The sequence below is a fragment of the Scatophagus argus genome, chromosome 9 (assembly GCF_020382885.2).
Source record: "Scatophagus argus isolate fScaArg1 chromosome 9, fScaArg1.pri, whole genome shotgun sequence".
Lineage (NCBI taxonomy): Eukaryota > Metazoa > Chordata > Actinopteri > Scatophagidae > Scatophagus > Scatophagus argus.
Window position 1 is genome coordinate 838,820 of NC_058501.1, and position 13,069 is coordinate 851,888.

At 41.4% G+C, this 13,069-nt stretch overlaps 1 protein-coding gene across 1 annotated transcript in view; it reads right to left on the bottom strand.

The window, feature by feature from the left end:
- The window catches only part of tgfb2 (transforming growth factor, beta 2), a 56,001-nt gene that overhangs the window by 19,000 nt on the left and 23,932 nt on the right, over positions 1-13,069 (bottom strand). The window contains exon 2 of the mRNA XM_046399322.1: positions 7,418-7,581. Coding sequence (XP_046255278.1) covers positions 7,418-7,581 — 164 coding nt within the window. The remainder of the gene's footprint in view (positions 1-7,417; positions 7,582-13,069) is intronic.

A 13,069-nucleotide genomic window follows, 5' to 3' on the forward strand; every position in this document is an offset into this window, starting at 1 on the left:
AAAGGAACTATTGAAAATGTAATGAGATATTTCCCATAAGTCCTTTTTCAATATCTAAAGCCAACATATTATTAATTGAAATTTTGACTGGTCAGAATTTAATTTTAGATATTTAAATTTCCATTCATGATATCTGTAATAAAAAAAGCAATGTTAGATATCTACAATGAATATTTCCAATGCTAAGAATTGAATTGTCGATATCAACAATTTAATTAGCTAGAGAGAAATTAATTGTAGAAATATTCAATTTAAGTTAGTTAACTAGTCAAAATTACATTACGGATATGCTAGCTTGGAATTCTAATTCTTCAAAAATCAGCTGTCACTATCTACTATGTCTATAACTACTACTGATTCAGTGTTAAAAGCACTGACAACAAAATTAACCTGTAATTATCTTGAAATGACTCATATGAGTGTTTCCTGATCTGTTACCTCTGTGGTTTTGGTTAGGATTACACACCTAAACTACTTTGTTTTAGTTGTTTTGGGCAAGGTTAAAAGAAATATAGTGGCTGTTGGTAAGATTGTTGAGCTCCTGTGTCAAAGTCAGGTACATTGTGCACCCAAACATCCATACTATAACACTACAACAACCCAACACTGATAAAGGCTCATGAAAAGCGGGAGCCTTGAAAACATTAAAATATACTGTCTCAGAATCATGAATGTCTTGCACAAATTTGTATCAACTGCTCTGTTTTTCTGGGTCCTGTCATTTCATTTCACTTGTGCCATACTTTTTGGTCCTGTGGTCATTAGGAACTGATGTGTGTGATATGCCCATTATAGTCTAAACTCTAGGTAAACACACACATCAAAATCTATCTTGAAGGACTGACTAACCAAAGTGCTGTCTACTTTTGTACTTTTTTGTGTGAACACAATGTGGCTGTGCTATTTGCTTGCAGTGCAGTGTGAACCTAAACAGACAGAATTAAGTTAAGAACAGCTCCATGTATGATGGCCTTGCGGGTTTCAATGCAGGCAGCAGCAGGTGAACATAGCTGTGTTTGGTGTTGGGAGGCAGTGGAAAAAGCATGACACTGTCTGAGTTTGAACAGATATTAATGATGGAAGGCTTTTATTTGATACATCTAATGATACTATTGTGTTTCAAATTCAGTTGGGCTTCTGAATAAATCCTGGATGATATTTCAGCCACGTTGTAAGTCAGCTGGTTGAGGGCTGTAGCAGTCTGCTCTTTTCTCTCTGATTGGACAGGTCTGGGAGAAGCAGTGAGAGCATATTCAAATGCCGACCTCCATTATTCTGCTATCCTTGAGAACCATGTGTTTATTTTGGCTCACCTCTGCCTAATCTGAAAAACACTATTCCTGCTGCTTTTACTGAGCTCCCTTGTTAGGGCTGGTGTAGGAAATCTGGCAAAGGAGACACAGAAACTCAGACACAAACAAAGACAAAGAAACAAAATATAGAAAAGAATTATAGTGATATCTTTGTAATGAAATAGTTTTTATAATGTGTTGTAACATGGCCCAAACCACCAACCTTCTGATAAGTAGACAACCTGCTCTACCTCCTGAGTCACAGCCGCCCTTCAACAAACAGCATCTGATCCCTTGTCATGGTCAGCAGGTTTTTTCTCACATCTGCCGTGGATACTAACAGTGGCTGGTTCTCTGGAGGTGGAGTAGACTTAACAGCTGACTATTCGTTGAAGAGATCAAAGTAAGCATCATGGTCAGCAGATTTTTTCCTCACATCTGCTGTGGTTAGCACTAAATGTATTAAGCTCATCTGACAACGTGCCCTCACACATGATGAAGGTGTTCCTGTGATGTTTTCAAATCGCCTGACATATTTCTTTAGTGATGCTGGTTTTGACTTCTCCAACTCCCCTTTTCTCCTACATATCACCTGTCAGTTTTGCTCTGGCAGTGTTGTATGCTTTCTTGTCACCTGACTGAAAGGCAGCTTTTTGGCGTTAGATATGGTCCTCACTTCTCCATTCACCCAAGCTTCTGGGTAAGGAATGATTTTATGATTTTATCACATCAATACATTTGCTGATATAAGATAAGATGAGCTGAGATGAGACTTTATTGAGGATTTATTTGAGAATTTGGTTGTGCAAAAAATACAGAAAAGGTATTTAAAATATATATATATGTATATAAAAACAAAGAAATACAAGGTTATATTTACAGTACAACAAATATACAGTTGTGTACAAAGGATTTGTACCTCAGTCTCTTCAGCAGGTGTAGGCGATTTTGTCCCTTCCTGTACAGGACACTAGTGATATCTGACCAGTTCAGTTCATTGAACTGTGAACTATGTGAACACCCAGGTACCTGTACGCTCCCATTATCTCAATGTCAAGTTAGTAGATGTTCACTGGTGAAGTCTGTGTGGCCTTCCTGCAGAAGTCAATTACCATATCCTTTGTATTGCTGGCATTGATGTGAGGGTGGTTGCATTCACACCAGTTGACCTTGTCCTTAGCCACTTTACTATATTCTAGGTCATTCCCCTCTGATACAAGTCTGATGATGGCTGTATCATCAGTGAAGTGCTAGAAGCGAAGGCAACCGGATATCTTTAGGTTGTTTCACCTCTCATCCAAAAGGCATCTTCAGTTCTGGGATTGAAGGGGAAGTCCAGTTATTTAACTTTTAGTGAGGTTGTCACCTTGGGTGCGGGCTTGAGGATTGTTGACACTTCATGCCATCACGTAAGTCGTAAGTCGGTCACATGAGCCAAGGTGTGACTCATTAGTGAGTCATTGTCCTACTCCATCATGTGAGTCGTTAGGGTCACATGAGAGATGGTGCAAATGGGGGTTGAACTGTCTGGGGAGGGATCTCAAAGCCGCATTACAGGTGGCTGAAAGTTGTGTTCAAAGATGGATGTTCTATCTGGACATAGATGGCCTTTTTCAAACCTCTCCCAAACCATCAATCTTCTTTGTCCAAAATGTGAACATTTGAGTCCTCAAAGGTGTGTCCCTTATCCTCGAGATGCAGATACACAGCTGAGTCTTGTCCGGAAGAGCTGACCCTCTTGTGCTGTGCCATGTGTCTGTGGAGTGGTTATTTGGTTTCCCCTATGTAAAGGTCTGAGCACTCCTCCCTCATTTTACTGCATATACCACATTGTTTAGTTTGTCTGTGTTTTGTCTTTAGGATGGGCCAGTCTTTGTCTGAGGGTATTGCTGGGTTTGAGGTGTGTGGAGGTGCTGTGCTTTAAGAAAATCCTTCTGAGTTTCTCAGACAACCCCACCACATAGGGAACAACAGCGTTTTTCCATCTGTTCTGTTTATCAGTGGTTGAAGTTTGGTGTTGATTTCTGTGTTTCCTAGTTGATTTGACAAAGGTCCAGTTTGGATAGCCACATGTTTGCTTCTCTGATGCTTCTCTGCTGTGTGAGCGATGTGAGCTCTGATATATGAGCGTTCCATCTTTCTTCCCACTTCCTTGGAGGGAATACTCTTTGCCTGGTGGTGTAGAGTCCTGATGACTCCAAGTTTGTGTTCCAATGGGTGGTGGGAGTCAAGGTTTCCAGGATTCAACTAGTATGACCTGGATGACTAAGAACCTATACTGGTGTGTGGGTATGTGTGGCACCATCGCTCTCATGGTGGGGAAGAGATGAGGTGTGAAGTGAGGTGGCCTGAAGGGGGTGCAGAAGGTGTGAGGGAGGGGACGAGTGGCAGCCAGAGAGGTCTAGATTGGTTGTGTGACTAGATGTGGTTTGTTTATGTTTGCATACAGTAAGTGCAAAGTCTTAGTGTCCCCCATGTAGCATGTAACATAGTGTGTAAAAGTGGAGAGTGGAGAACAGGGAGGCATGGTTGAAGTCACTGGAGATGACAAGAGGGGAGTGTTTGCAGGAGAGCTGTGTAGCTGCCAGCAATGTTTGTAGAAACTTGGTTCAGTGCATTTCTGGTGGGGGTGGACATGCTAGTGCAATTAAGTGGACTTTAATGAACATAATTTTCACTCAAGAGGTCAAAAAGAGGTTTCTTGTTTGAAGTTTGAATTGGTGTGTTTTAAGAAATACTACCGTGGACTAGAGGTTGGAGAAGCGGCTTGTGATCGGAGGGTCACCGGTTCGATTTCCCCACCAGACGGGCAGGAAAAATTTGGGTGTGGTGGAGTGATTAATGCGAAAAAATTGTCCCCCCCCCCCACCCATTAGCTGGCTGATGTGCCCTTGAGCAAGGCACTTAACCCCCCAATATGCTCCCCGGGCGCTTGATGCTGCCCTCTGCTCCTGTGTGTGTTTCACTTCATGTAATTTGCCGGGTGTTGCATGTGTGTTCAACTAAGGATGGGATAAATGCAGAAGACGAATTCAGTGTGTGTATGTAAAAATATATATACTGTCAATAAAGTGATTCTTATTCTTATTATTCTTATTCTTGAAGTTGTATGAAATGGTACATCAAAGTATGTTTTCCATTGACAGAGTAAATAAAATGTACAGGCGACTGGCGACCAGTCCAGGGTGTACCCCACCTCTCTTCCGTAGTCAAATGGGACCTGCTACCCTGACGGATAAGCGGTATAGAAAATAGATAGAAGTGATGCACAATTCTCTTGCATATAATTTCAAAGTTTTAACGGTGTTTCCACTTTGAAGTATATCAACATTCTACAAAAGGGATGCACTGCTGTGGACCTCAAGTGTTTTGAGTGGGTGGTGAAGATGGCAGAGCACATCGCTGGTTGTCACCTTCCCCTCTCTGCAAAGCATCTTCAACACACGATGCCTCAGAAAAGCACAAAAGGTCATCAAGGATCCTATACACCATACACTGTACATCCCACACCCCAGTCACAGACTCTTCTCACTGCTGCCGTCTGGCAGACGTTGCCGGAGCATCCAGGCACAGACTTACTAGACTTACAAAAAGTGTCCTCATTAGACTTTTAAACCAGTAACTTTCATCATATCATCTCCTTCACCTACTTTGCACACATACTTTAATATTGCACACCTGATCTGTTTTTGCACATGTATAAACTGTTTCCATGCACATGTACATACTTTTCCTGCACATGTATACACTGTTTCCATGATGTATGCAATGTTTTCCTTTTTTAAAGTACTCTTTTACTTGTTTATTTTGGTTTTTATTTATTTATCTTGGGTCTGCTTGAAGTTGCTTGCCTGCCTTGTCACAAGTATTTCACATCACAAAGTTTATCTGAAGGTCACATGACACTTCAGGAGAGAAGGAATGGATACGACAAGCAATAACTGTTTCAGTCAGCCTGTGGGCACCTGATTGACTTGGAAAATGGCAAGTCACTCTTTTAAAGATACCCGCTTTAAACTGGGACAGACTGATTTTCATTAAGAATTTAAGAACTACTGAAACACTGAAATTTTAGAGCTTTGCTTTCTAATATTTCCAAAAATAGCCGTAAATGTTTTGTGAGTGTGTGTCATGACAGAACTGAGTTGTGATGTTAGATGTGTTAGATGTTGTGGAGTTAGATTAAACATAATTGTTGTTTTGGCTAAATAAAAGTTTATCTATGACAACTAAGAGCAAGAAATCAGACCTCTCTTATGTGGGAAATTTAAAGCTTCACCCTCTGATTCTGCAAAAGTGTGTGTACAATCAGTCCTCTTGTTGCACAGTGCAACATCCTGCTGTGAACAGTAACATAATGTACATAATAAGTTGGTGCTAACGGGTACAAACAGAATAAGCCTGGAGGCACATTTCATTAAAAAGTTCCTTAAGCAAATTATATGATTCTTGTGATTTCATTGGGAGTTTTAACTGATCAAAACCAGAATTTAATAAGAAATTGTACTTTTACATTTCACTGCTAAGTCTCAGGAGACATTTAAATGTCTGATCTACAGAGGCAGCCACAAAATAATTATCACACCAAGTCCCATCTCCACATGAAAAGGCAGAAATATTTTCTAATGAGGTGGGTCATATCGGGTCTCCCCCTTCATTGTGGTCCGTCCCTTCACCCTTCACGCAGCTACAGGCACTGTGTTTGCGTGAGAAAACCTTCTGTTTGGAGCCATGTTTAGTCCAGCTGTCATCTCCTTGTCTGGATGTAAGAACAGCATGGGAACGTGCTGACAGGCAGCCATGGGTGATTTCAGGGCCAAATGTGCAATACAGTTGTTATTTATTATATATATATATATATCTTCCAGTTTTTTTTACTTTCTTTCAGACTGTAGAATCCTATTGCCATGTTATTTTTTTCTATTTATGCCTCCTTTTGATAGCTGTGCTTTTCATGTACAGTCCTTCTACAGATTTGCTGCCTATCAGCTGCCATGGCCAGGGCTTTTCTGTGGATTTCCTACCAAGGAAGTTTGCATTTCTGCAAGTGGCAATCTTTAACTGTAGAAGTAAATCAGGAGAGCCTACGATATGCTTCAGCTGTGAGTAAACTGACATTATCTATGTAGTAAATGCACTGGGACTTCATTTGTGCATCCTGTAGTAACTCCTACTTAAGCCATACCAGAAAACTATTAGTGCAACAGCATTCACGACGGGATCATGAATCACTGTTACATGTTGTACAATATTCATTTAAAAAAGTAGAGATTTTGTGTGAATAAACAAATTAAAGCCATATAAAGATCATTTTTAGGTTCATATTTTTATATTGGGAGGGGTCTAGTAGAAAATGTTTATTTTTCCTACCTTTAATTGCTGCTCCACCTATTTTCATCCTCTGTCTGAAACAGTCCATTTTAACGCCTGTCATTTGAAAAGCCCAGTCTGCTCTCATTGGTCAGCCGCTTTCAGTCTTCTGAAACTGTTCCACCTGCATCTAAACTCAGCAAACCAAGTTTAACTGCATTTCTACTGCATATATCACCACAACAACTGCTTCTAAACCAAAAAACTTGGCAATCATACAAGTCATCAAGTGATATGATCTGACATCTAGGACAAAAGAATTTCATCTCAAACCACGATTACAAATCCTGGGATCTTCTTTAGGTAATTACATTGTCATGTAATGTTTGGTCACAGTCTATGTATAAACATTGTATTTGTTTTCACAGGTACATATAACATACAATATGTAGGGAATGTATTTCTGATATTAAAAGCAGACTTATGCAGACTCTGCATAAATAGTCCAAACACATGCAGGTTAAGTTAAAAGGTGACTCTAAATTTCCTGTAGGTGTAAATGTGCGCATGAATAGTATTTCATATTTGTATATTGGCCCTGTGATTGACTGGCGAGAGTGTACCTGTCCAGAGTGTACCCTAGCTCTTGCCAAATGTCACCTGAGATTGCCTTCAAGCCTCTGTGACCCTTTACAGGATACTTTGGTGAATTTTTCTGAGCCCAAAGAATTCACCAAAGTAACACTTGAGTCACTCTTGAATTGGTGGGGAACCATGGCAGTTTTTGATGTCAGTCCAAAGGAAAGTGTGTATACCTGGTATAGCTCAATACGCTGCTCAGACACTCTGGCTCCAGGGTTTTGAAGTCGGAAGATCCTGAGCTCAGCCTTTACCAGGTTGGAGGCGTTCTTCTCCATGGAGGACACATCAAATGTCAGCCGCCTGAAGTAAGGGTTGAAGTGTGTAGGAGGGATAACATCTACAAGAAATGAGAGAACGGCTGATGGAGTATGAAAGGAATAAAATTTTCGGTAAGAAGCTAAGAAGCTCACTGTTGCATCGAGGCATTTAGTTGATGCTCTTCTCTAAAGTGAGCTACACAGACATGCGAATAAAGTCTTAGATCAAAATGACACTATGGAAACATTTGGACCTAACAGCCATGACCAAAGATAATGTGTTAAAGATCTAACAAAATACTGGGCTGTTTCTATGTAACTCTAAAAGAAAAAAAATAAGACAAAGATAAAAAGAACAATAAACCTGCTAGTAAACCTTTGGAAATAAAAACATCATATTGAGCATTTTTATTTATTTTATATATTTTGCATATAGATACAACAACTGTGACACAAAGACCTGTGGTTACGCACCACTTTCATCCTTGACTGCCCATTATACACCACCACTGATTAAAAAGATATTTTTGCCGGAAATGATGAGCCATTTTACAAAATCAAAGGCTGCTCCAGCAACATAGTATTACATTTCTGCAAAAGTGAAGGAATTACAAAAGAAACATTAGAAAAAGAATGGCCAAAATCAAGCATCAGAAGCTGACATATCCTGCCCTTTAATCTAAGTCTAAAATCTGGATTTTAGTTTTTCCATAATGCAACTTTATATCATTTTGATCTGACCATGCTGCACACCTGCAGTCTAAGGCTTTTCCATCTAAGAATGTGTATTCTCTAAAACCAAACCAAGATATTCCCGGTCTGACCTGAACTTCTGACCTGAACAGTGCCACATTATACAACTGTTTTCACAGGATTAGCACCTTCTGCAAACAATAAACAGGTTCTGAAGTATAAAAGCCTTTTCATGAACAGTTTAAATATTTAATATTTCTGGGGGAATCAGACTTTAAAAAGCCACATCAAACTCTGACACTCAAGGCCAAACAGCGCACACTTCCTCACTGCAACAGCTGCATTACACAGTAGCAGCAGCACAGTCCCTCTCATATACTACTTGTGTGTGACACTTACACAGGACTGGGGTGACCATGCAACCATGTCTGCAGAACACACACACATCTACAGCGTCTTCCTGAAAGCATGTATATGGTGGAGGACGGTGAAGCACGGTGAACTAGGAGGTTTTAAACTGATGGCTGTAACATAAGGCAGAAGCCTGGGATTAACAAAACACTGTGGTTTGTTTAGAGAGAGTACACAACTACAGCAACCACCCAGACACATGGACTGGGTCAGCTGACAGAAGTAGGCCAAGAAAGTGAGGAGACATTTTTTACTCACATTTAGCAGAATACAGTTTCTTGGAATTGCCAAAGTTATATTCTAATCTCCTCAAAATGTTGTCAGATGTTGTCAAACTTCTTGTAAAACAGGTCCCAAAGTATGTCTGTGATCATTTTCAAGTCGTTTTACTGGAGCATTTTTTTTTCATAAATAAAGTCATGCCCAATATGCATGCTCACATTCACATATAAAGGAAATCTGACCAGCCTCTTTGACAAGTGAGCTGTCTGTACATAAAACTCTGATGATTGTCTAAGTTATAATATAACATCATCTATGGTTTCTCACTTGGCAGGGAGCTCATGCCCTACTGGCTGGTCAGACACCAGCACCAGCTTACTTGCTGGGTGTTTAAGTCGTGCAAATTAAAGGGCTACCATATAGCTATACCCGCTCCCCTTATATGTACATGCTACAATCTATATGAATAGGTAACCTGCACATTCAATAGACTTGTATCTTTCTGATACACCTGTCTCTACTATATGTAATTTACTTGTAATGATGAGCTCTGAACAAGTCAGCGGGAATCATTTTTAATTTCTTAATGAGAAAAAGTTATATCCTGAATGGATTTGTGGTATGTAAGTGAGTAGACAGCAGAAACACTGCAGCAGAAGAGTGAAACCTACAGAAGAATTTACTGTCTGTTCTGACTATTTGTTCATTAAACTCTGAGGATTCTTACAGTCACCTGTGAAATATCCCAGCTGCTGTTGTGATAATATGGCTGTCTCCAGAGTATCCATTTCTCTCCTGATGTGTCCTGATGTGTTAAACCTGTCTAAGGGATCTGGAGACATCACATATGCCAACACACATTGAGCAAGAGGCGCAGTGTCACATGTTTAAAGTATGTTCACAAACTCAAATCAAGCATGTTTAAAAACAAAACCACTACCCCGCCCCGTCAGACACGGTGACACATGTCAACCACCATGGGAGGGTTCTATTTGAAAGGGTCAATGCACTAGCTACAACAACTCCACTTGGATAAATCACTTGCCGAAATGCAGTGAGTAGCTGCCTATCTGTCTTATCTGCGACACACAAATACATGCAGAGGATATAGGTAATGTCATATCTTGCTGTCCAAGATGGCGGATGCATTCTCACATGTACTACTCAGATTGGGTAATGCCACTTAGAGCTGAAGGTTGTTGCCCAAGTCTGGGTTCGGGCTTAGTTTCTATCATTATATGCGAGCTCAGACCAGATGATGCATTTCGCTTAGCGCGAGAAAGATGCGGAAATGGATGCTGAGGAGATGAATCGAAGCTGTCGGCTTGTGGACCAGTGGCGAAGCAAGCCCCACACAGCCTTTATCTTAATTTCGTTATTGCCAAATACCCATCCTAATTTAGAATCTTGATCTAATCTGCTAAATAAAAAAGACACATTTTTATTGGTTCGTTGGCATACTATTCGTATTGATTGTGGAGAGAGGCAGCCGCAAGAAAATCCCATTTTCGGTTGTTGTTGGCCTAATCTCAATTTTTTTTTTTATATTTTTCATTTTATTTCATTATTGCCAAATACATATCTTAGTTTTATTTTCTATCTTTATCAAACCAAATTTATTTTGATTTAATTTGTTTAGAAAGACTCATTTCATTTATAAGTGTTCACCATTTAGAGGGCTGACTGAGATGACGATGTTAGCAGAGTTTTTGTTTTTTTGTTCCAAGCTTCAAGCGGCATATAACTTATGATAATCATGAATAAATGACGGTAAAAATGTATAAACAACTCCTTCTTCACAAAAGGCAAAAAAAGAAAGCTGTGTGCATGCACACATTTGAATTACATCAGGTTGTAGTGGGTTCAGGCTTTGAAAAAAAAAATGGGTTCATTTGGGTTCCGGCGGGCTCGGGCCATGTCGAGTCTAATTTTTAAGGCCCGATTACAGCTCTAATACCACTGCTCCAGAAAGTCCGATCAAGATGAAAAATGATGAAAGTGACATATTTTGTCATTGGAGGGAACTCACTCCAACGAAATTTGTGCTCTGCATTTAACCCACCCAAGTGACGTGCACACACACACAGCAAACCCGGGGCAGTGGGCAACCGCGTGCAGCGCCCGGGGAGCACTGGGGGTTAGGTACCTTGCTCAAGGGTACCTCAGCCATGGACACCGGGACGGGGACTCGAACCAGCGATCCACCGGTTCGCTGGTTCGAGCAGCTTAAATTAGTTACGATCAGATATGATAGCTGACATCAGTATATGTTAGCACTTGTTCCTGCTGATGTGCAGGATGTGCTCAGACCACATCTCTCTTATGCTAATTCCAGCATACAGACCATTTGTCAAACGTACCAAATTGGTTCTGAAGCAAATGAAAACCTGGCCAGCAAGAGCCACCTCTGTTCTCCAGGACTGCTTTGAGCACACTGACAAATGTTCAGGGAGGCTGCAACCAATTGTGACTCTATCAACTTCGAGGAGTACACGTCATCATTGACCAGTTACATCACCAAGTGCATTGATGATGTGACTGTTTCCAAGTTCGTCACCACACGCCCCAACCAGAAGCCGTGGATGACTGCGGAGGTGCATGCACTACTTAAGATCAGAGAGTCTGCCTTCAGAGATTGTGACAGGACAGCCCTTAGAACAGAGTGGCAAAGCACACGTACACCCAGAGAGTGCACAACAACGTCCAGGACAGCAACAGTACTTGGTGCATGTGGCAGGGAATCCAGGTCATCACAAACTACAGGACAACTCTCCATGCCTGTGAGAGTAATTTCTCCCTTCTGGGTGCGCTGAACCAATTCTTTGCACATTTGAGACACAGAGAAACATGGCGGTGACAAAGTGCTCTATCTTTCCACAGCTGATGTAAGAGAACTCTATGCAGAGTTACACTATATTGCCAAAGGTTTTCACTCATATGCCTTTATATGACGATTTACATGACTAATATGACGACGCCCACCTTTTGCAGCTATAACAGGTTCAACTCTTCTGGGAAGGCTTTCTACAAGGTTTAGGAGTGTGTTTATGGGAATTTTTGACCATTCTTCCAGAAGTGCATTTGTGAGGTCAGACACTGATGCTGAACGACAAGGCTGGCTCGCAGTCTTCACTCTAATTCATCCCAAAGGAGTTCTATCGGGTTGAGTCAATACTCTGTGCAAGCCAGTCAAGTTCTTCCACATCCGCTCATCAGTGTCTTTATGGACCTTGCTTTGTGCACAGGTGCGCAGTCATATTGGAACAGGAAGGGACCATCCCTAAACTGTTCCCACAAAGTTGGGAGCATGGAATTGTCCAAAATCTCTTGGTATGCTGAAGCATTCAGAGTTCTTTTCACTGGAACCAAGGGGCCAAACCCAGCTCCTGAAAAACAACCCCACACCATAACCACCCCCCCCCCACCAAACTTCACACTTGGCACAGCACAGTCACACAAGTACCGTTCTCCTGGCAACCACCAAACCCAGACTCGTCCATCAGATTGCCAGATGGAGAAGCGTGATTCGTCACTCCAGAGAGTGCGTGTCCACTGCTCTAGATGCACTTGGTGCTGTATGGCTTGAATGCAGCTGCTCAGCCATGGAAACCCATTCCATGAAGCTCTTTACGCACTGTACATGGGACGGTTCTTGAGCTAATCTGAAGACCACATGAAGTTTGGAGGTTTGTAGCAATTGACTTGAGTTGGCGACTCCCACACTGTCATTTTACATGGTCTACCATTTCGTGGCTGAGTTGCTTTCACTCCCAATCGCTTCCACTTTGTTATAATACCACTGACAGTTGACTGTGGAATATTTAGTAGCTAGGAAATTTCACAACTGGATTTGTTGCACAGGTGACATCCTATCACAGTACCATGCTGGAATTCGCTTTGCTCCTGAGAGCGGCCCACTCATTCACAAGTGTTTGTAGAAGCAGTCTGCATGCCTAGGTGCTTGATTTTATACACCTGTGGCCATGGAAGTGATTGAAACACCTGAATTCAATTATTTGGATGGGTGAGTGAATGCTTTCGGCAATATCGTGTATCTCCCATAAGGCTGCTGGACCAGACGACATTTCTGGTAGAGTGTTCAGGGGATGTGCAGAGCAGCTACCAGATGTCGTCAATGACATCTTCAACGTCTCCCTGAGAAGTGTCCTCGTTCCCACCTGCTTCAAAATCACGACCATCATCCCCGTGCCATAGATGTCTCCTGTGTCCTGCCTCAATGAC